This window comes from Podarcis erhardii, assembly GCF_964252035.2.
Source record: "Podarcis erhardii genome assembly, chromosome: 8".
NCBI classification, from domain to species: Eukaryota; Metazoa; Chordata; class Lepidosauria; order Squamata; family Lacertidae; genus Podarcis; species Podarcis erhardii.
This window is the reverse complement of record NC_138499.1, coordinates 55,312,340-55,334,919: the sequence shown is the minus strand read 5'-3', so window position 1 is coordinate 55,334,919 and position 22,580 is coordinate 55,312,340. Positions and strand designations below refer to the sequence as shown.

At 39.4% G+C, this 22,580-nt stretch overlaps 1 protein-coding gene and 1 long non-coding RNA gene across 4 annotated transcripts in view; one reads left to right on the top strand and one right to left on the bottom strand.

Moving 5' to 3' along the window:
- LOC309349310 overlaps positions 1 to 22,580 on the bottom strand; it is a 349,787-nt gene that overhangs the window by 223,837 nt on the left and 103,370 nt on the right. The window lies entirely within an intron of this gene.
- NETO1 (neuropilin and tolloid like 1) overlaps positions 1 to 22,580 on the top strand; it is a 102,239-nt gene that overhangs the window by 3,470 nt on the left and 76,189 nt on the right. For all 3 annotated transcript variants that reach the window (XR_014159827.1, XM_081875107.1, XM_081875108.1), the window contains exons 2-4: positions 7,048 to 7,101; positions 10,198 to 10,335; positions 19,192 to 19,440. Coding sequence is in view for 2 of the 3 variants with exons in the window: in XM_081875107.1 (XP_081731233.1) it covers positions 7,048 to 7,101; positions 10,198 to 10,335; positions 19,192 to 19,440 (441 nt within the window). In the remaining variant the exon portion in view is untranslated. The remainder of the gene's footprint in view (positions 1 to 7,047; positions 7,102 to 10,197; positions 10,336 to 19,191; positions 19,441 to 22,580) is intronic.

The window sequence follows — 22,580 nt, the reverse complement described above, 5'->3', positions numbered from 1 at the left end:
TGCCCGCTGCCCACATTGGCCTCCGCTGCCACCTTCTTGGGCAGAGAGAGCATGGTGTGTGACCCAACTAGTAGAGGAATCAGGTGCGGAAAGCTTAATGGCGTAGGTGTAAATACTCCCCTCCTTTTCCTCCTCCGCTCCCCCCCCCGCATTAAAAAAATATAAATAATTTTTTAAAATGTAGCTGCTGAAGATTTGTTTGTTTTGACTAGGATGGAGTTCAGGAGGTTCCAATCCTAGAGCTTGTAGCTTTCAAAGTCATGCGTAAAAGAAAGAGGGGGGGGGGAGAAAGAAGGATGCCCTGCAAAACTCTCTTTACCTGCCCCCACCCCTCCTTGAGCTATTGAGGTTTCAGGCCGCGGTAAGCTCCCTTACGGTAGAAGTCAGCAGCACTGGAATCGATGGGACTTAACCACGTAATTGTGTAGGGGCAGAGATTAGACGTTTACCAGTCTGGCTGCAGTCCTAAATCATTAACTTGGAAATAAGTCTCACTGAAATCAGTGGAGCTTACTTCCATGTAAATGGGTCCAGAGCCCTCTACATTTTCTAACTCTTCAGCCCCATTTCAGGTTTGATGCTGCGATTTTGACCAAACCAAAATGACACATCCATCTTCTGTGCCAGTTCTAGGACATCAGCATTAATCCGAAGTATAAACTCATTGATTACTGTAATTACTAGGAATTAGTGCCAGTACTGAATTCGGACAGTAGTTGTTGTAGTCATCATCATCACGGAAGGATGAAATCCAAGTATTTGGAATCAAGTTGGTGATTGTTGATTCACCCAGTTTTGGAGCAGCAATCTTTCTTGGACTTATTTCACTAAATGGATTTTTATTTTTTTTAAAAAAAGTTGTTATTGTGTGCGCATTGTGTTAAGCACATTGCAGTTAAGCAAAAGTTACAGTAATGGAAGGGAGATGAGTGGTTCCACACACATACACACAATTCATTAATAGTGGACAGTTTGGGCTTTTTTAAAAAGAGAGAATAGTACAAAAGTGGAGGGCATGCATGTATTGACATACAGAGGGCACGCAGTTGAGACCAACTACTAGGATTTAAGCCAATTTAATCTTATGTGAGTGTGCCCACAAACATTGTGTAAAATGCCTCTGATACCTGTTTTCTTTGTGAAGTATCAAAATAGTTTGGAACATTAGTAATGGCCAGGGAACTTTCCTTTGTCTTCTGTTTATTTGCCCTGTTCATGTCTTAAATTGACTTAAGTTATATCTAAATAACGAGCAGGAAGGCACTTGGAGTCTACACAAACTGCACACACAAAATCTAAGCTTCCTGAGCGGTGTGGAATGTGGGGAAATAGTGACAAGGATGACCCAATGAGAACAACTCTTGTTGTACCTCTTTTAACACTCAATGAATGGGACTTCTGTGTCAAGATAGCAGACTGTCCCTTTCCCCATTTGCTGCACAGCTTGCCTTTTTGATGGAGGCCATAGAAAAAGTAATCAAAAGAAGGGAAGATAGATTTTGTATTAGTACATTTCTAATCATGTGAATGGAATTAATTTAAAAAATCAGTTATGTATAACCACAGCCAAGTTGTTAGCGTTCAGTTGCCTAGTAGCTAATAGGAATGCATAACATCTACAGTACTTTTTAATGTGCAAATGGGTTTGTGCTATCTAGCTCCATTTGATTAGAATCAAAGAAAATTCTGCCATTAAATTTAATAGGATGTGAGTGTTCCTTTTATTGTGCCTGCAACAGTAAATCACCATTATGCCCATTTTCCAGATGTAGGTGGAAATAACTGTATGATAGCCTTCAGTTTTATATTTTTCAGGAGTTGATTTCCAGAACTAACTGAGGTTGTGATTCCATGCAGACTTAATGACCAAGTTCATGAGGTTTTGGATCAGGGTGCAAGGCCACAACATCTGATGTAGTTAAACTCAGGACTCAGTCATTGGTATTTTATGTGGAAGTCTATTAAAATGATTGGTGACTAACTGCAATTAGAATTGGGGTATCCATCCCAATTCATGTTAATGAATGGTGTTAAGCATGCATGAGAGGGCACAGGACATAATGCATTTGTATTATATGGCATTGCACGCACTCTCTCTGTTAAAGCCACCAATTCACTTTAAAGCCACCAATTCACAATGCATTCTTCAAAATATCTTCTTCCAAGAACAGCACTGTTCCTTACTTTTCTGGAATTTTTGGAACATCACTGGCTGTACATGACCAAAAAGTGTTGCTTAGGGAAATGAAAATGTTTTGCACACTGCTAAGAATTATGCCTTCATTTTCCTATATTATTAGAAATCATGTAAAACTTTTTGAGTAACTTGGCATATGCATTCCATTCTGACCTCTTTGGAGTTATGTCAGGCATGCTGGAACAAATGTTTTCAACTACAGTATTAGAACAATGCAACTGGAATATAGTCCCTATTTTACCCCTCCCCTTGTTCTGTGGCCTCCAGCAGGTCACATAAGTTTCTAAAATGCCATGAAGCAATTCCTTTGCCACAGAATTTCTAAAAAGTGTTTTGGGGCTCCAAGGCAGCAAAAGATATGTGCTTGAAATTACACATCGGCTAAATGAAGAGTTTTGCCCATGTCTTACAGAGTTATGAATTGGCCTTGCTGCTAGGTTATCCTAGAGTGCTAACTAACCTTTGTGACATGGAATCCAGCTATGCCACCTGAAGGCAGTGCTTCTCTTTCAAGGATGTCACACATTATATCAAAAGGCAAACTATCTACCTATATAGCTACTAAATGAACACAGACTTCGCCATCTAGCAGGACCACTGCAATTCGGAGTGATGTCATGGGCACTTATTGGCTACATAGTCCCCTGACATCCTTCTCACCTCTGCAGCCATTTAGCATGCAGTTTCAAGGCATAGTCTGAAGTTGGTTGGACGAGGTATGTGAAACTGCCAAGTTGTTAATATTTATTAATTACATTTTTTATCCTGCCCTGCCTCCAAGGAACTCAGGTCCAAGATCACCAAGTGAGCTTTGTGAATGAACAGAGGCCTGAGTTCAGGTCTCCTTCTTGTAGCCAGTGCACTGACTGTTTCTTCAGTGTGACATCTCCAAATGTTGTCTTGAAACTATGTATAAGGTTTCAACTCCTGTGTGAGACTTTTCCAGGCTGAGCATTCCTCTGCCAAACACTATTCATCTAAGTGTTTTTTTGGGGAGGAGAGCGGGGAGGGGGGCAGGGATGGACATATTCATCTGTGTATGTGTGTGAGAGACAGACAGACAGACAGACAGACAGACAGAGAATATATATAAGCTCTCTTGTTTCTGCTGAATCGTTATGAAAATCACAGTACTGCTTTTAAATTGGAACCCGTAGGACAACCCCACACTGCGTAAAATGAGGTTTGACTACATTTTGAACTGCTAACATAGCTGATGCCCCAATATTATTCAGAAAGGGCCTCCAACCCTGCAGAGAGGTTTTTTTTATGGGGGGTGGATTGCAGGTGGCTGCAGGGGAGAAGAGGCAATGAAAAACTTTCTTTCTGTGATGTTCAGTAAGTTAATTTATCTTAAGATTGAAGCCATCATTGTTAGTGGCATCCATGTGACAAATGTGAAATATAGTTTCTCTGGTCTAAGATATGTGTATCTTAAGATAAAGGTTTTGGGCTCTAGAAGTGTATGGGCACACATGCATCTTGACTGGAACAGTGCAGAGATGGAAGAAAGGATGGAAAGGTGCTCCATCAAGACTCAGCACATCAAGACTCTAGAAACTAGTGTGTCTGTATGAGCAGGGCAGGTACAATTAATATTTTATCTGATTTATTTAAACCAAAGTTTGATTCTTCCTAAAGCATGTCTAGCAATGCTTCTTGGTACCCACAAAGGATGAATGAGTGCTCAGGTTAATGTGCATCTTCAGTAGTTTCTTCTCATTTTATCCAAATGTCCACTAGCTTGGAGGCAGTAGAATTGATATGGCCTGACTGATGGAGGCTTTGTTAAATTTGCTCATTGGGTGACCTTGAAGAAACAAGTACATCTCCTAGTCTTTGTTCATCAAATATAACAACAATTAACTACGCCATCACATGATTACCACCTTGCTTGTAATAGGGGTTGTGGAGAACTAAATGTGCTAAATGCACCGTAGAGTGACCAATTTTTCAAGCCCTCAAATTGCAGCTGCACTGATTCACAAATATGTGAAGCCTTATCTAGAAAAGACATACTGTGTAGTGCCTTCAATAAGCACAGAATCAATTTCTTATTTCTTTGCACATAAAATACACATGAGTAAATGGGTAACTTCATTGTGCTCATGTTTCAAATGGTAACAGCTCTGAAGGTTTACTGAGCCTCATGCATTGCAGCAATCCATCTCTGAAGGAAAAGTATGTTGACAATCATGCAAGATTTATATAAGAAACAAAAACTTCCAAGTATCATTTGCAAATTGCTCATGCAAATGATATTCAGTAAACTGAATGCATTCTTAAGTATGGAGTAACAGCAGCAGATGCTGCGGCTTACAGAAATGGTGGTTATGCTCTTCCTTCTTATTAAGTCCTCATTATCTCAAAGTATTTTCTCTGCTGAGTCAGCTTCTGATCCCAAAGTGCTCTGCCAGTACAAACCCCACTAAACAGGATTTCTGCTGGAGGCATGCTTTGAGGACTGGCTGGAAACCAGCTTGGCCTTATTCACACGTCTAAGCTCACAATACCGCAAGTTAAGCAGGCTTCTAACAATATTTAATTAACAGAAAACAACTGAATTCCTGTGGTCCATGTTTTAGTCTAGTCAGTTATATTACTGGCACACTCCACAAATGATCTCTCACTTATTAGCCGAGGTACAAGGCAAGCTACCAAAATAGTTCCAACAGCACTTACAAAACACCAGTCGCAACACAACAAACTTTTTGAGAACTGAGCAGTAGTAGAGTTAGCTACTGAACCTGGTGGAGCATGCTGTGGCCAAGGAGGTCATGTAGGTGGGGCCAATATGGTCACATGAGTGAGACAAAGGAGGTCACATGGGCAGAGACAAGTTGTTCTGGTTTTCTTCCCATCCTCCTACCTTGCAAAGGTGTAGACACAAAAGGATTGCAGTTGTGTAAGTCCTTAATACCTAACTAAACTGAAAAGTGTTTAACACTGGTTTTAGAAGGTTCCTGCTGTCACAATTTCTTGTGTGGGTTAATGTCACAATAACCACACACTACTCAGAAGTCAGCAGCACTAAATTCTATAGGGATGGCTACCAGATAGGACTGAATCCTCAGGTTAGTCTTAAAGGTGCCACATAGGACTGTTAACAAGGTCCTTTCTAAATTTTCAGCATTATGGAAAAAGGTTCCCCCTTACTCCATTTTTTTTCACTTCTTTGCCTTCTTTCCAGATTATGGAGGGCTTTTAAATGGACTAAGGGTGCAGGAGACCAGGGTTAAAGTCATTCCTCATCAATGAAGCTCCCTGGGTGAACTTTGGCTATTCACTGTCAGCCTATGTCTCAGGTTTGTGAGGATAGAATATGTAAGAGGAGAATAATGAATTGGTTCAACCCAGAAAAGTTGGTCATGGGCAGGTTGCAGCATGGACAAGTCAATTCTATGGGTTTTGGTGGCTGCCTTAAGGTGCAATCCTAACCATATTTACTCTGAAATAAGTCCTGTTACATTCAATGGAGTTTACTCCAAGGTAAACAGAGTTGATTTATTGACATCACCTCCCCAAACAGGAGTTCTCTGGATTTCTCACAAGCAAAACACAACAGCTAAAAATGTGCATTAAAATCAAAGCATCATTAATGTGCAATTTAAAACATTGTTAAAAGTAGACGTCAGGTTAATACTTTCCCAAGAATATACATGTCAACATACAGATGCTATACATAACACAGGACAACATGAAAAGAGTCTGAAATGCACTTTTTAGCTTTAACTGAATTTTGAGTCAGGATGGGAGTGAAAAGGCTGTGGGTAGGAAATACTGAAAGAAAGGAGTGGGCTGGGAGGGACAGGGCCTGAGCACTCATAGGAAAAAAGGCAGGAATGCAATCCACCATCCTACCCAAGCCATTTCTTTGGGACAGAATTGCTTGTTACAGGGGTGTCACCATCTAGTAGTGACTACCATATATTTTGCTCTATAAGACTCACTTTTTTCCTCCTAAAAAGTAAGGGGAAATGTGTGTGCATCTTATGGAGCAAATGCAGGCTGCACATCTATCCCAGAAGCCAGAAAAGCAAGACGGATTGCTGCTTTCACTGCACAGCGATCCCTCTTGCTGTTCTGGCTTCTGAGATTCAGAATAATTTTTTTCTTGTTTTCCTCCTCCAGTCTTGTGGTCTGGTGCGTCTTATAGAGTGAAAAATACGGTATTTTGATTGTCTAAGCAGAGATGGGCAGAAGCATTTAAGAAGCCCCTCAGTATTAATAATCACTGTGGGTGACAAGAGAAAGGCTGGACTATGGCTCTGGAGATTTTGGGGGGCTCTTGGAAGGGTTATGCGCCACTTTGCCCAACAGAGGAGCCTCCCCTGTGGACAGACCAATTACAAAAACAGACCAAGAATAGACCATGTTGACAAAACCATAATATTTAACAAAATTATACTGAAAGACAGAGGTCACTGGAGAATTTACTGTAGTATACCAGTTCACCTGTTTGTGAACCAAACAGATGCTAATAACTTGGTTTGGCTTAAGTAGACCAAATAAGATAATTCAGTCAATTATTGTGTCTTTGTAGCAAGTGGAATGTCATATCTAAGTAACACCAATAGTAATGGTTTCTAGTGTGCATACAACTATGAGGAACTTCTATCTAAATTAATACCCAGTTCAATCAAAGAGTATTAAATTGTGTTCCTGTCACCAATGTGCCTTTTGATCTTCAACACTGTTCATATCCAAAAATCAGATCACATAGCCAAGCACAACTACAAGACAGATATACAGAAATTGCTCTTTCTTTATTATTTGTAAAACGCTGTAGCTCTTTTGATTGCTGTTACAAATCTATTATTATAACTAATATATTTCTTTATTTTTTTCAGTTGTAGCAAGTTTTATCATCCTACATTGGGCTGGGGCAACAAAAAAAGGAGCAGGTATGTTTTTTATGGAGAATATTTCCATTATCTAGAGTATTTTAAATTATTCAAGCCTTTAAGGCATAAACTGGGTTTATGTTTATGTTTTTATTCAGCTTAGTGATTTTCTTTTAATATTTGCATCCTTGACAACTAAAAATGATTATGGAACTTCAAAACAAAAACAAAAAAACTTAGGCCTACTTAAGGCTTAAATAATAATTAAAAACGTAGTAAACAAGATTCCTTATTTACAGATAGTATGGATAGTGGCCATACTGATCAGATTATTTAATGCTGGTCTGAAGTAAGGAAAGTCCAGGACACAGGAAGAAACAAGAGCACCTTTTAAGAAAGGAAAAGAAAAGGAAATGATTAGCTGATAGCCATAAAATACCTGGACAAAGTAAATCTGTGGTGGCTACATTTATAAAATCAGTGAATCACAGATCTGAAAAATGCAGAAAGCAACGTAGCCCTGTCCCCAAGTACAAGGTACAACTTATGATGTCACTAAAATTCATGTTTCCTGGCTTGTAACCTGGAAGGCTTGTATTGTCCACCTCAAATATAAAGTGAGTATTACATCCATAAGAGTTCTTGTCTGACTTGGAAATACAAATTCAGCATCTCCACAAGAACAGAGAGTGTTCTTTAAATTTAAATCTATTCATAGTCAGGTATAATAAAAAAATAACAGTCCATTGTAGTCCAATCTTATATCAATCTAATATAGTGTATTCAACACTGTTTGCCAATTTAGAATTTTCAGGTGATGGTAGGGAATGCGGGAGATTTTTCTGAGAGCTCTCTAAAAATACTTGTAATTAGTGATCTATTCTTAAATTATTACTGTTGTTATTTGTTTCATTTCTATAGTGCTTTATACTTTTAAGAAGAAGAAGAAAAATCTCAAAGCAGCTTACAACACATTAAAACATCAAATAAAACAATCCAGAACAAAACATTACTGAAGAAAGTTAAATATAAAGTATACATTCAAAGCAACATAATCAACAGGAAACTAAAATGTTATCTTAAAAATTTCAAACTAAAACACTACCCTTTCACCTCCACTCTCCCATTTTATTCATTTGTATCCCACTTCGCTTGAAAAAACAATGGTGGTATGTGCGGGTCTCCCTTTCCCCATTTTATCCTCACAATGCTTCTGTGAGGTAGGATAGGCTGAGAGGCAATGATTGGCCCATCGTCACCCAAATGAGTTTCTTGTCTGAGTGGGAATCTGAATCTTAGTTTCTTAGGCCCTAGTCTAACGGTTGTACGATACAGAAATGTTCCTGTCTAGCAGGATTTCTACCCAATGTGAGCAGTTGCTGGGATGCGCAAAGCCCCAAGTCTAACCAAAATTCTTTTACTTACTTATGCATCTACTTATTGCAGCATTCCAACATAACTCTTTCACAAGTACCATTGCACACAAACATATCGTGCTACCATCATCCTGTGCCTTTTAGATGGGATAGTCCATGTTGCCCTGAAGGGATAAACTGAGTTACGCAGAGAGAGAGTGAAGTACACAGCGATAACAGCAAGAACCTTTATCGAACTAACAGAATGAACCACAGGGCAAAGCAACTGCTTGTATACATTTCTGAAGGCCTGGGCCACTCACACTCACAACGTGATTGGCTGTCTAAACTCCCAAGCTGCGAATCATGACTCGCAGTTTAAAGACCAATGCAGAGGCCCAAATCCTGAAATGTTCTGTGATTGCATATCATGTATTGAATCAGAACACAGGGGCTCAGAATCCTTAGTCCAGGCTAAGGCTCAGGCAAACACAGTCCTCTGAATACAGAACAGAGAGGAAAAAGCAACTCAGGACAGATTAATAGAAATCACAAGATTTTCTTCATAAATGCAGCTTGAAAGTCAGTAAGTCTCACAGTCCCTCCCGATCCAGCCCAAGAAATTGGAGCACAATTACCGTACTTTTAAAAAAGTGTTTTTGACTTCTTCTTTTTTAAAACACAATGATTTTAATTTTTAATTTTATATTTTTGTAAACTTAGAGGCTTGTTGTTGTTGTTGTTTTACAATCAAACAGTAATTACATTTTGTTAAATACAAAGAAAAATGAATGAATAGTTGAAATACTCTGTTATTCCAGTATCCATTGCTGTCTATGGAAAAGTCTCCCTGTCTATCTAATGAGTTCATTTTCACCATTATAGGCAGCAACTCTGGAGCATGTCTCCTATGCAAAGGATGTATTTTGTGAGATGGAATATAGGAAAGGGAGTAAGAATCTCCATGCAATTCTTTTCCTCTTCTTTAAATGTATTGTTATGATTTTTTGGGGGGGGGGCACATTATGCTTAGACCCTTTTAACCCCTGGATCCAATAAGTATTAAAATATAAGCCAGGCTAGCTTCCTGATGAGGTGTTTGGTCTGGTTGATGGGCCATTAAGAGGAACAGAGGAAAGGTCTTGTGTGCCAGATGAAAAATGAATGGGTAGGGGGCCCACTCTCAACTCACAAATAGTTAGAAAGACAAGGCTAGAGTTGAAGGCAGAGAGTTTGGAGTGATGTGGGCTAGAAGCAAAGCAGCAAGCTGAATAAAGAGTCAGAGAATTGTTTGAATCCAAGGCTGTGGCTGCGGGAGAAACAAGACCCTTTTGGGGTGTTAATGCTGTGAAGCTCTCCATCATAGGTTCAGATTGTATATATGTGTATAAACCATATATTATAAAGACACCGCAGTCTCCACTGTGACTCATTCTGAAGGAAACACAAATTCTGGGTAAGCACCTAGAACCCCTGGAATCTTGCACTGCTTGGAGATTGGGGCGGCATGCAACAATATTGTGCCCATTGTAACCTTCACCAGAGCCTTGGGTTCTAGAATGCTTCTTCTCCCACCTGCTTATGTAATTCTTGTGAAGGGAGATCCTATGGCACATATATTTGACAGCTGAGTTTCTAAGCATATTCACCTGTGGCTGTGGTGGAAAACTGCCATAGACTAAAAAATGAACAAGATGGTAATAGGAACCATGGTATTTATTTACGTATATATATATAAAAAAAACCAGAACTAAGGTGTAAGCTACATCTGCTATCATTATTGTAATCTTTTCCCCACCAGAAAAGCAAACCACGTCAGAAGGACAAAAGACAGTACAGTGTGGAACGTGGACAAAATACCCAGAAGGAGGCATCTTCACTTCTCCAAATTACCCCAACAAATATCCTCCTGAGAGAGAGTGTGTCTACATTATAGAAGGTGATTACCCAAGTCCTTCATTCTTAAATTACCCTTTTTTCATAATTAATGTATCTTCTTCTGTAATATCTACCTTTGGATAATGACAGTTTGGTCAAATGTGGCTGCAATCCTATACATACCCAAGAGCAGGTCCCATTGAATGCAATTGGGCTTACTTCTGAGTACACACACAGATAGTACAGTGAGTACACACATGCTTCTGAGATACACACAGGCCTGTGTTGCCAAAAAAGCAGTGCTTTGGTGGTATTTATTTTTAATTAAAGACTTAATAAAGCAGGAGGGGGTTTGTTGGTAGAGGAAAATAGCCATCTTCTTGGACCTCGATCATTACTATGCTTTCACAGCCAATTAGAAAAGAAAAGAAAATCTATATTATGGCAGCTGTTGGCTTTGTCTCAGCTTTGTCTTTCTTTCTCTGCCTGAAGATAGAAAGAGAGTACTGGAAACTGCCACATTCAAACAATTTACACAGTCAAGGGCACATAGTACCATGCAATGGCAGCTTCCAATCTGTTACTCACTCTCTTTTGGCCAACAGAGAGTACTGCTAAAATAAAAACACTGAGAGTAACAGCTGCTATACTTCATTGCCAGTAGGTGATACATGGCATGGCAATATACTTACTAGTCTTTCCCATCTCTCTTGTTGCCTTATTGACAGATTAAAAAAAAAATGAGTCTAAAATGCTAGTTTATCAATATAAATTGCTTTTAAAAAAGAAAAGAAAGAGTATCACTGTTTGTAAGAAGAGTATCTCTTATTTCCTGGGGCCAATCTGGAAATGACTGATTATAGTGATCTACAAATAGATTAACAGAACTAGGTGAATTGGGAAAACAGAAGTATTAACAAATGTTAGAATGAATTCTGAGAACACGGATCATTCCTGATGCCTATTGTCCAAGTCCCCACATTGTTCAAAAATTTTCAAAATCCTGTAGACAAAATGAAACAACTGCTAATTCAGCTTTCCTATGTTATAATTCTTTCTTTAAGGTAAGCCACCATTTATGGCCTTCATAAGATGGTTTCCAAAAAAGAAGCCATACAATTAAAATCAAACAACATAAATAAGTCAACCATCATTAAATTAATGACATGTATTTAAACTTAAATTTAAGAAAATGTATCATGAATAGCTCAATAATAAACTGTCTGCATGAGATATGATGTAAGATTTGTATGCTTTACACGTCATCAGGAAAGCTGAGGCAATATGTAAGTTTTAATATCTTTCTATATAATAAACATGAGTGACTGCCAGGGTTTTAAGTTTCAGAATATAAGAAACTAATCAGTAGGCCCTCAGGCTGAGACCGTTTTAAAAGAAGAATCTGAAAGCCTTCAGCTTGCTTCAGTGGAGATGAAGATCATATGATTACCTAGATATTTATGCCTGGAGGAAGTAAAGTTTTATAAACAGACAAAAAAAGAATACCAAGTAGTGATTAATCTATGTTTCTTCTGTAATGGGAGTCTTGGGTATAGGGAAATACTTAGATCAAGGGTGAGATATTGTATACAGTGCAATAATTGCAGTGCTGCATAAGACCAGTTGTCCATCTGGCACCCAATTTTGTTTAACCGCAGTGGCCTGAAAGAGATTTCAGGTCACATGAAGGGACTAACAGTTCTATCTAAGATTTGGTGTTAATCTGTAGTTAGAGGTAGGCTGTTGTTTGAAACATAAGAGGTTGCAGTTTTAGCTTCTGTGGCCAAAAGGCACTGACAGACTTGTCCACCATGACATTCCAAAATTCCATTTTGGCATGCACAGCATCTCCAGTCACTCCAGTCACCCAGCATCTCCAGTCACAGCATCTCCAGTCACCCTTGAGCTGTGATTGGGAGACATCAGTTTCCATATTTAAAGTCCAAGTTCCATGATTTGACGAGTACCTTATTTTACCCTTTGACTTTGCCAAGCCCAATAATCAAGGACCGTTTTTTTCATTCTGAAAGTTACCATTCACACACTTTAGAACTTGAACCTGTATTAGACAGACTAGAGAGCATGAACAATTTAGAAACCATATCTCATACCCCTGCTTCAACTCTAGTAATTATCATCATTATTATCATTATTTACCCCTTCCTTTGGTTAAATAGTGCACTTGACATTTTACTTCTTTTAATGCAGATTTTTGAGTACACCATGAACATTCCTCAGATGACTAGGGTAAATTAGGATATATAATTTCATATTCATCTTATATAAAGCCCAATGGACAGCATTGCATTGATCTTATTAGATGAAGGTCTGGTGGCATATGTGTGTGTGTGTGTGTGTGTGTGTGTGTGTGTGTGTGTTTAGAAATATTCCTGAAAGAAAAACTGTGCGATACACAAACTGCAAGATGGTAATTGAATGGAAGTTATCATTTCCCATAAATAGTGTGGTATTAAGGCCAATACTGAATGCTGAATGTGGCTGGGGTTTTATGTTGCAATAACAGTGAATGTGTCTTCTGTGAAATACATAATATGCCTAGACTCAGGGCAATTTTACACAGTTCTTGGCAGCATATACAGGTTTGCCACCAAGTGTACCAACAGGGAGCTGCAGCCACATGTGTCTGTGTGATACAGGCCTTTGATGCTTCTAGACAGAAAGCATCTTAGTTATACTAGGAAAAATATCTAACATGTGCAGTGGACATTTTTCCTACAAAAAAGGGGAAAGAAATGTAGGGTTGTATCATTCAGAATATTTTATGTATGCTTGGTCATTCTTTTCCACTTAAATTCTTGCTTGTTATCATAAACAGTGAATGCTTTAAAACAGCAGTAGCAGTCACAAATTAAACCTTCCACTCTGCACATTTCTATAATGTGGATGAACTTGATTTATTGGGCTTGATGTACTATAAGCCATGCAAAATTTGCAGCAGCATTCCATTGAAGACCATCTCCATTTTTGTAAAGCTAATAACATTTTTCTTCTTCCTTTGTAACACTATCTGTGTTGAAGAGCAATGATATTTTGCTGTTCCAAAGCACATCTATATAATTATCTGCTTGAGTAATAATATTCACTAATTCCATTCACATTCCTTGTATTCGTAATGCATTCTTCAAAGCCAGCAGAGAATATCCGTTTGAAAGAAAAATGACCCTAGCTTCCTCTGTTCAATTGCTGAGCAACTGGAGATATCAAGGATTATTCCAATCCATTAGTAGGGAACCAGCTCACATTTATGAAGGGGAGATTTTTAGATCAATCTCTCCTTTCCAGACATTCTGTTAAACTGAAACAGATTTTTTGCTTAGCTTCAGCTGTCAGCTACATGAAATTACAGGCTGGTAAGAATTAAAGCCTTAATTGTGTGGGGCCATTTCACTGCAACTGTTCCTCTGCTTCTAGTTAGAACCCAAAGCCTTTTTAAGCAGATGTAAAACCTCAAGATGGCACTTGTATAAGATAATTAGATGAAAAAGATGACAAGACATGCAAGCATTAAGCAGTCTTTCCCATGTTATTAGGAGTCTTTGAAGAAAGGTAATTAGAACCTAAATTAAAAAGATTGCTAAGAGTTCAAGTAGTAAAAGCTCATCACAGAATGGCTGCACTATATAGCCTTTAAATTTTGTAGCAACATTTCCTTGCATCTTAGGCTTTTACTTTTGGTACAGAACTCAGCCCCCTGACCCCTAAAAAAAACAATGGAACTTAAATAGACTTTCTCAGCCACAGCAAACTATATCAGCCAATAATATGTCTGTTTGAGGCCATGCAGCTCTTACTTTCTTCCTTTTCTCTCACCAAAGTTATGGAGAAACAACAATAAGATACAATGCAAGTAAGGTGCAATTACAATTGGTTCTTTTGTAACCTCTGTGGTTGTTAGCACATGAACAGCTCAATATCATTCTGGACTGCAAGTGTTGTATTACAAGCAGAGACATCCACTGCAGTAGCAACTGCAGGATCCTATGAGAGACAAGCTAGGGAAAGTTGGACAGCTCTTTCAACTACTGCTTAAATAAAGAAAAGAAAACTGCTTGCTTAAGCTTTCAGCTAGAGCAGCCAACTTGTGATTTTAAAAGTGCCTGGTCTCTGAGTGCAGCCATGGCCAGAGTTAGAAAGTGCTTGATCTGTGACAGATCAGGCAGCATAGTCTGGTGGGTTTTGTAAGGCCAGGAGAGAAGCATAAGAAGTCCAAGACCCAGTGGCGTAGCGTGGGTTATCAGCACCCGGGGCAAGGCAAGTAATTTGCGCCCCCTAACCCATGGATTTGCGCCCCCTAACCCGTGGATTTGCGCCCCCTAACCCGTGGATTTCCCTAACCCCCAGATGTTGCACCCGGTGCGGCCGGCCCCCTCTGCACCCCCCACGCTACGCCACTGCCAAGACCAAGTGCCACCCCCACTTATAAAAGCTACAGATAGTTAAAGGCCAAAAGCCTGGTTACAGAGGAAAGTTTTTGCCTCTAAAAATATAGAGTGATGGCACTGGTGAGCCCCTTTGGGAAAAGCATTCTGCAAAGGGAGTCACAACGGAAAACGGCTCACTTTTGTGTTGCCACTGTCCAGAATTCTCATGGAAGGGGGCACATGAAGAACAGCCTGAGATGATGAGTGCAGGGTCAAAGTTGGTTCATATGTTGGTAGTCCTCTCACAGCTGAGGGTGTATACACTGTGGTATTTTCTGTTTTATTAAATAAGCTGCCACTGTAAACTTGAAGTTAATGTTTTAGACATCTTGAGTAGCCATCCACTGAGTTGTGTTGTGTTGGCAAGGCGAAATGCAATCTTTCATGCTGTACCTGCTCACTTTAAATGGAGTAAAAAATAAAGACAGTCATATCTCAGGATAAATACGCTTCAGGTTGAGGGCTTTCGGGTTTTGCTCTGCGGCGACCCGGAAGTAACGGAGCGTATTACTTCCGGGTTTTGCTGCTTGCGCATGCACAGGTGGTCAAAATGACATCATGTGTAGAAGCAGCGAAATGCACCGTCATGTCTTACGTTCCATTCAGGATGCAAACAGGGCTCTGGAACGGATCCCGTTCGCATCCCGAGGTACCACTGTAAATTGTTTGTGTATTTTGTGCCCAGGGTCTCCAATTCAGTGAAGGTGAAGTGCTAGAATTCTAATGCTGTTGCCATCAATGCAACATAATTCTAGTCCATTGCACTGATGGCAACAGGATTAGAATCAACTGTGATTTTTGTGTTTGTGTCTACTGTAGAATACCACACATGTATTTTGCACTCCAAGATCTTTAAAAAGTGACCACTTTTTGGCATATGACAACTTACAGATCATTTGTGCAAAATCCATGCTGTGTTAGAATTTTCCTGATGGGACCTCAAATAAGTCTGCTTCCGAGCCTCAACTAAAAACAACAAAACCTGAAGTATTGTCTTGTGGATTCACCTGCATGCACACCAGAAGATTGAAATAGAAATAGAAATAGAAATAGAAAAATGAAGACCAGGAAACAAACAGTCAAAAATCATCTGAAAAGAAAAGGATACTTAGCTCAATCACATTTTGTTGGAAAAGAGACTTTGGCTGGATTTTCTGGCAAGATAACTTTTATTTTAGATTTAGGCGATGAAGAGATAAAGTTTTCTAAAACAGGGAATTTAATTCTGTTTCTTGTTTTTAATTTGTCATGTGACCCCATTCTCTGGCAAAGGGCATAGGAAGCTCTTAAATAATCCTTTGAGCCATCACATAGTGCTTCTCCGGAGCTCAATCTATTTTGTTAATCCAAAGCATGGCTATGAGGTGAATGGCTGTATAGTTTAAACATTCCTACAGGGTAAACCATAAAACGCAGGGGTTAAAATCTGTAATATATTAATTTTTAAATAATATTAATCTATATTTTTTTAAGCCTCGTGAGCTGTAGTCCAACTCACACTAACTTTGGATTCACTTAACAGGGCTTACTTCTGAGAGGACATGTGTAGGGTTCTGGTGTTAATGTAGTTGTTACAGATAGAAGAAGATGAAACCTGAACAGCTCTAGGAGTTAAAGTGAAACATTTACATAATGTGTATAATTAATTAGCGCTTCAGTATCTTAATTCATTTTGCTATTGTCAGTACCATTTACCACGAAGTAGTTGGTGGTATGCCCCCTGATCAGGAAGACCTCCCTGGATCCATAAGTGTTAAACATCTATTGCCCAGTGGACAAGGTAGCAGTCCAGCTTCAGACAAGTTTAGCTTCAATCATGGCACTGAAACTGCCTTGGAGATTTGGGAGGGGGGAGTGTGACCCTACTCATTCTCCTCATTGACTTTTGATACTGTTGACCATGGTATCCTTTTGGAGCATCTCAGGGGGTTGTAGGTCAGTGGTTCCCCTCCAACCTCCAGGGCTGTTTCCATAAAGTAGCTATAGAATGCTAGTGTTCAGTGCCATTGGAGTTGTCCTGTGGTGTCCCCCATGCTATTTAACATCTATAGGAAGCCTCTGGGAGCTGTCACTATGAGATTTGGAGTGAAGTGTCATCAATATGCAGATGATCCCCAGATCTGTCTCTCTGCTTCAAATGAATCAGGAGAACCAGCTGAGGTGTTGGACCAGCACTTGGAAGCAGGGATGGGTTGGATGTAGACCAATAAACTGAATCCTGAAAAGACATAGGTGTTATGTGTCCCAAATTCTCATGTCTAGGAAGCAGAGCAAGGGCCTGCCTGGGATGGGATTTCATTCACCTGGAAGGGGCAGATTCACAGTTTTGGAGGGTTCTTGGATTCAACAGTCACTGGAGACTCAGGTAGCCTCAGTGGCTAGGAATGAATTTTTTTCAGCTCCAGAAGGTTGGTCAGCAGGGGCAACTGCTGGACAGAGATAACCTGGGCAATGTATTCCATGCTCTGGCAACTTTCAAATTGGATTAGTCACAGGGGTCAGCAAACTTTTTCAGCAGGGGGCTGGTCCACTATCCCTCAGACCTTGTGGGGGGCCAGACTATATTTTGAAGGGAAAAAAATGAATGAATTCCTATGCCCCACAAATAACCCAGAGATGCATTTTAAATATAAGGACACATTCTACACATGTAAAAACACACTGATTCCTGAACCATCCATGGGCCAGATTTAGAAGGCGATTGGGTCAGATCCGGCCCCTGGGCCTTAGTTTGCCTACCCATGAATTAGTGTAATACATACTACACGGGGCTGCTGCCCTTAGAGATGACTTAGGACCTTCTACTGGTCCAAACCTCAGCAGCCAGATTGGTGTCTGGGGTTCCCTTCAGATTTCATATAACCCCTGTTTTAAAACAGCTGCACTGAGTGCCAGTTGATTTCTGGGCCCAATTCATGTGCTCACATTAAAGCCCTAAATGATTCAGGCTGCAAATACCTGAAAGATACCCTGAGAAGACATCCTTGGAGCTTTTTCTTTTTGTATTACATCTGTCTTTAACTTTCTGGAGTGAAATTCCAATTCTTCATTATTTAGGAAGTCAGAATAGATGCTGAAAATTATAATTGATTCAGAAATTTCTGCACCAAAGCAGTGCTGTGCTTTGGTAACCATGTACATAGGGCAAGATACAGCTAAATTGTTGCATGTGTGGAATGAGATCTGCTTGTGCAATGGGACTTTCCCTCCTTCTCCTTCCCCTGTGCCCTCTAAACCCAGAACAGATTTAGGGTATGTGTAGAAGGAGCTGGTATTCCTGTTGAACAAGTAGACCTTGTTCCCTGCATGCATGTCCCACAACAGAGACAGGTACAACTTGCCACTTTCTGAGGCAGTTACTACTAGATTTGGGCAGGCAGGTGGGTGGCAGATTACAAAACAGATTTGGAAATTGCTTTGTTTGTACATGTCTGTTTTATGGTAGCATTTTCTTTCATTCATAAGTATCAGCATGTCTGTTGCTAAATAGAATGAAGGACTAGGCCTTCATATATGAGCATTGCCCTTGTTCTTTATTAGGAGCGCTACTATAGAGGCAGATGGGACTCAGCCTGAGATGGTAGCCCATCTAGAAGAAAGAAAACTCTGGTCCTAAACCTCCACTGCCTTGCAGGATATCTTTGAGAGAAGAAAGTCTAGGGAGTAAACCCTACACAAATCCAGAATGGAGTCCCTAAGACAGTTGGATGGTGCCTTGCACATCTCCTTTTCACAACTTCTGCAGCCAAGCTGGTGCCAATTGTATTACTTTGCTTTCCTTTGGACCACATCAGCAAGGCCAAGAGGTGGGCCTCATCATCTGGGGAGCTCAGGACCTACATACACACTGCCCAGGCTTGAGTCCTGGGGGTGTCACTTCAGTGCTAGAAATGCAGCAGTTTGACATCATCCCCGGAGGCATACTCCATTGTCTCTTGAGACAGGTGGATGCCAACAACTGTAGAATCATTGCCCAGGGTTATGCTTAGAGTTCCATTCAACTTTACCAGGAATTCCGAGGACCACTTCCTATAGCAGGTGCCTCTCCTCTGCTTTGTCAAAGCTCGCTAGAAAAGTTGCTCTGCTGTTATGAGAAGAGCTCAAGCAAGCACAGGGTCATGAACAGAAAGCTTTGGGTACACAAAGATTTAGGTTCTTAGTTTCCTGATGGTTGTATTATAAGATGCTAAGTGTTGTCCTAGAACATAAAATCCAGTAGGGTTTAAAAAAACAAAACAAACAAAAACAAAATAGAGTTTCATAGGAAAATCAACAGATCCTGCAAATTAATAATGTGAAATGTATTTTGTCTACTCCAAACATTGTAGCTTCTGAACATAAACTAAGATACTTTTCCTTAAAAACCAAACAAACCCTAAGAATATATTGTGTCAGATAGCTGACAGACAGACTCTGCACTTGAAAGCAAACATAGACTATAAAACTAATGGTTTTGTTTTAATTTTAAATTTCAGCTGCCCCAAGACAGTGTATTGAATTACACTTTGATGAAAAATATTCCATAGAGCCTTCGTGGGAGTGTAAATTTGATCATATTGAAGTGCGGGATGGACCTTTTGGATTTTCCCCAATAATTGGTCGTTTCTGTGGACAACAAAACCCACCCAAAATAAAATCCAGTGGTAGATTCCTGTGGATTAAATTTTTTGCTGATGGTGAACTTGAATCTTTGGGATTTTCTGCACAATACAATTTTACACCTGGTGAGTATAACCTCTAATTATTTTGGAGGAAATATTTTGGTATTTATACTGAGTGGAATTTGGTGATATAATGACATAACATGGTTTTAATATTAAGGCAGTGACTGTATTCAGACTTAACATAAAGCCATGGTTTGCTCAGCAAACTGTGAACTATCTCACAAACAAGCAAACAAGGCATGGGTTGTTTCTCCAAAGCTTAGTTTGTTTTCCAGTTGATTTTGCCTTGTACTTTCTACTTTGGCAAGTGTCTGGGGTGTGGTGGCCAAACCATGATTGAAAAAGGCTGTTGTGTTTATGCATAATTCCAAACCATAGTTAAAAACAAGTGATGATTCATAAACTAATAAGAAACCATGACCTCACTTGTAGCTTGTTGGTAAAAAAGAGACTGTGGTCACTTTATTGGGTGCACTTTCAAACAAACCACACTTGGACTAACAGTGTGTGTATTGGCCAACCAATTGGGCAAAGTAGAGAGATATAACTTAAACAGATAGTTTTAATGGAAATAGAAATATGTGTGTTCTCCTTTCCTTTTTAAAAAACAGAAAACAGCACTTTTTCTGAATTTATTCTTGGCTTTCTACAGTGCATTTTTTAATACACACCATTTCTGTTTATTGCTATAGAGTGGCTTATAATGGTTGAAAAAGCTGTAATCATCTTCCTTTTATGATGAAAATGTTGGATAATGTAACTATATTTTTCATGCAGGGAATATTATGATCACACAATAGCCAAGTTGGTTCAAACTTTTCACCACATGTTGGCTTTCTCCATTATAGCATCTTTATTGTGTGCAAGAAGGATGGAAGTTGCACACAATAAGCTTAGTCACTTGGTGAACAGATTATTGGTAGGCTTATTAGAGTTTACCTAATGCCTTTATGCTGTTGATAGTAGAATAAGTGCACTAATGCACTCCATACAACAAAAGTGGAAATATGTCATTAGTTTGTTTTAAAATGATTTCAACAGAATAGCATTTGAACATTACTAGTAAAAATATTTTGGATTGCTACTTATGCTGTTCCTATTTCCTTTGAACATTGCCTTTATAAAAGGCACAATCTGCAGGAGTAATTCCCCCCTTTCAGTCTATTAAAGCAAAATGTTTTGCCAAAGGATTCTGAGATCCAAAGAATAGCATGCATTCAATTAAGTGCCTCCATGAAAGATTTTCCTAATCTTAATTGCTGTGGACCAATTATGCCTTTTGTCAAATCATCTGGTTTAATTTGTGAGGCTAAAATGGAGATTTGCAGTCAAGTTTAGTATTGAAGTATTTCCCCATCTCATTATATATATATATTAAAGTTTATTTTAATTTGTGCACTGCAATCAGACTGCAGTGCAGCAACTTTCAAAGGATTGAATGGCATTCAGTAGGTTTTGTAGATTTATGGAGGAATAAGTGGGAATTTATGGAGGTTTTGTAGATTTATGGAGGAATATTGTTTGTTCTGAGAGGGATATGCATTTGATCATTTATGCTATTTTATAAGTTCTTTTAGTTATTTAATCTATAGCACCTGCCCCAAATACCAGGTCTGCCCTTAGGTATTTTTCAACTGTCCACACATGACTAGGATGTTTAAGGGTACCTAATTTATTAGGGTGTTAAAAGGTACCTAATCTTAATTATGTATCATTACTTGACTGAGCATCAGTCATTTAGACCTTTCAAGTACCTTTCTTATTAATAAGTCCAACAACCTGCATCTCAGCAGGGATTGAAAAGGACCTCATAGCAATGGTAAATAGTGGCAATTAAACGTGCCTCTGCATTGGCACTACAGGTTGCCAAATCCAGCTGCATCTAAGACAACTCTGTTTAGCACTCCAGTCTAGCAGCCTCCATCAAAAAGGTGTGTCCAGTTTTTGTGCACAAGTGAATTCAGAGTCAAGAAATTCATAAGAGGAACTAGAAAGCTTCCCCACATTATGAGTTGGGTCCATATCATTCTGAAATTGGATGCAGTTCATAATGTGGCTTGTCCACACTGCTAGCCGACTCTGCCCCATAGGGTTGCCATATTTTGAAAAGCAAAAAAGAGGACACATTTGCCGACTTCTACTTTTAACTATGGGTCACTGTGGCAACTCTCATTTTACATACCCATGAAAAAGAGGACATGTCTTGGAAAAAAAGAGGGCATATGGCAACCCTGTGGGGTATTATCACTGAGAAGGGTGAGGGGTTATTGGTGGTAAGGAAGAGTTGATAGAGACAAAATAGTAGGCCTTGACTGGCAAAGATGCTTACAACATACTCAGGAACATCCTTTCCTTCCAGGGATCATCGGACTGTATAGTACAAATCCCATTCTCCTTCTCAAGGGTAACTGTTCCCCCACTCACCTTGGGGCAGAAGCCTGAAGGAGGAGGGATACCTAATAATGGTATGGATCCAAGATTGGGTTGAACAGGAGCAGTTCTACACTGTTTTGAAGGCATGCATAGCAGCTGTGGTGGATCAGACTCTTTATATGGTGCACAAGAACCATAGCCACTGAGTATGGGTGGAAAGTAGATCCAGCTGTAGTCACTAACTAGGTGGGACAACACATTTGTTTTTCTTTGTTTCCAAGTGAGGAAGTTGAAACTAAAAGTCAACTTATAAGTAGCAGGAGCATAGAAACAAAATTATGGGACTCCTCGTGATTATGGGACTCCTCATGTTTATAAAGGTGTGTAGTATGAATGCACACAGTAATATTTGATTAAAGCAGCCTGAGTCCCAGCAATAGCAGTTTGACCCATCACAGAGCAGAAGATTAATTGTAAATGCTTTAAGTCAGCCTATGACTTAAACTTCTGCATTTTGGGCGAGTGTTTTCATTCAGTCTTTTGCATTTTTCCATTTCTAGGTTCTGTATAAGTTTCTCCTTAAATCCCCAGATAGTAGTGATCTGCCTGCAATTACAATTTAAATGCTTATATGTCCTTAAAAATGGTTTCAGGGACTATCTGCTGAATTGTCTCTGTGGATGTGAACTTTATTTTGGCTTACACAGCACAAGTAAATGATCTCTTTAACAAGTAGTTAGTTCTTCCACGATAGCTACTTGCCAGCACTTTATGTACAAAAAAGGATAAAGAACTGCAAGAAAGAACTAGTGATTGATCCAAATATT